Source organism: Myripristis murdjan, chromosome 3 (assembly GCF_902150065.1).
Source record: "Myripristis murdjan chromosome 3, fMyrMur1.1, whole genome shotgun sequence".
NCBI lineage: Eukaryota > Metazoa > Chordata > Actinopteri > Holocentriformes > Holocentridae > Myripristis > Myripristis murdjan.
In genome coordinates this window covers 21,430,863-21,431,992 of record NC_043982.1, presented here as the reverse complement: position 1 = coordinate 21,431,992, position 1,130 = coordinate 21,430,863, and the positions used below count along the sequence as shown (strand labels likewise).

Here is a 1,130-nt window from a genome sequence, read left to right as displayed (position 1 = left end):
AATGAGGTCTAAATCTGGCATAAAATCGAGCTCATTACCTAATTGCTTTGCATAAAACACGATAGGTAATTGGGTTAAATGGCTGCGCCTTGGTGATGTTATTATATCAACATCCACTTTTGGAACTGCGCAGATACAGGATATATATATTAAAAAGGTAGGCCTGTGTATAGCTCAAAGAAAAAAAAAAAAATAGTATCAGGCCATTGTCTAACTCCACCATAGAAAATCTGAATAACAAAATACATGTTTACACTTAGGTCAACCACAACGCAATTGACCCCTTTTTTGTTGAAATATAAGAAAGTCCTTTTGCTTAAGTCAGGCCAGTCCTCTCAAGTTTGTCAGTATTCTTGATGCCGTGATATTTCCACATAATAATTGTCGCTTCAAGATTTTTTTTTCCATGGCATAAAATTCAGTTCATAAATATTTCGTTTAGATTAAAAGGCCGGGAAGCATTTTTGACACATGGAACAATGCCTGATCATCCCCACCCCCTCCCCGCCCAAAATAATCGCTGCACAAGTGTATATTTTTTTTTCCTCATAATTTACTTCAAAGATAGTGTATTGTCCATTTTAAATACAAAAATGCTACATTAAATATACATGTTAGTCTTTAATACAAATAGACTCAGGCGGTTGCAGCGATTAAGACCATTCTTGTTACATTTTAGGATTAACCATTCAGAAACTAAAAATTTGAGGATAAGCATTTACTCGGAAAATAACTGTTCTCAGAATTTGATTCATCATTGTTCTTTTTTCTCTTTTTTCAATGCAACCACAAAAAATAAATAAAAGTCCGCGGTGATTGGAAAATAATCAGGTATTAAATGTTTGACATACCTTTCTTTAGTTCATAAGGGGAGTCTTTACAAAGATCTACCTGCGTTTGGCCTCTGACTTTCTGGCTCTCTCTTACCAAAGCCTCTGCTCTATTTAACACAGTCTGGTTTAATCCATTGAAATGTGCCGTGGAGCCCGTGGTTACCGAGCCGTGGTTACTGTGAAGGTGTCCAAAACTGCCACCATAGTTCGTGTAGCCAGGGTAGAAAGGGGAGGTGTAGTACAGAGGTCTGGATAGAACCGTGCTGTTCGGGAGAGGGCACTGAGGGGAGGACCGTG

The 1,130-nt window shown here is 37.9% G+C and overlaps 1 protein-coding gene across 1 annotated transcript in view; it reads right to left on the bottom strand.

The window, feature by feature from the left end:
* Positions 1 to 553: 553 nt before the first annotated feature.
* Positions 554 to 1,130, bottom strand: part of irx5a (iroquois homeobox 5a) — a 3,793-nt gene continuing 3,216 nt past the window's right edge. The window contains exon 3 of the mRNA XM_030076478.1: positions 554 to 1,130. This exon is cut by the window's right edge and continues 414 nt beyond it. Within this exon, the coding sequence (XP_029932338.1) occupies positions 835 to 1,130 (296 nt within the window). The 3' untranslated portion in view covers positions 554 to 834.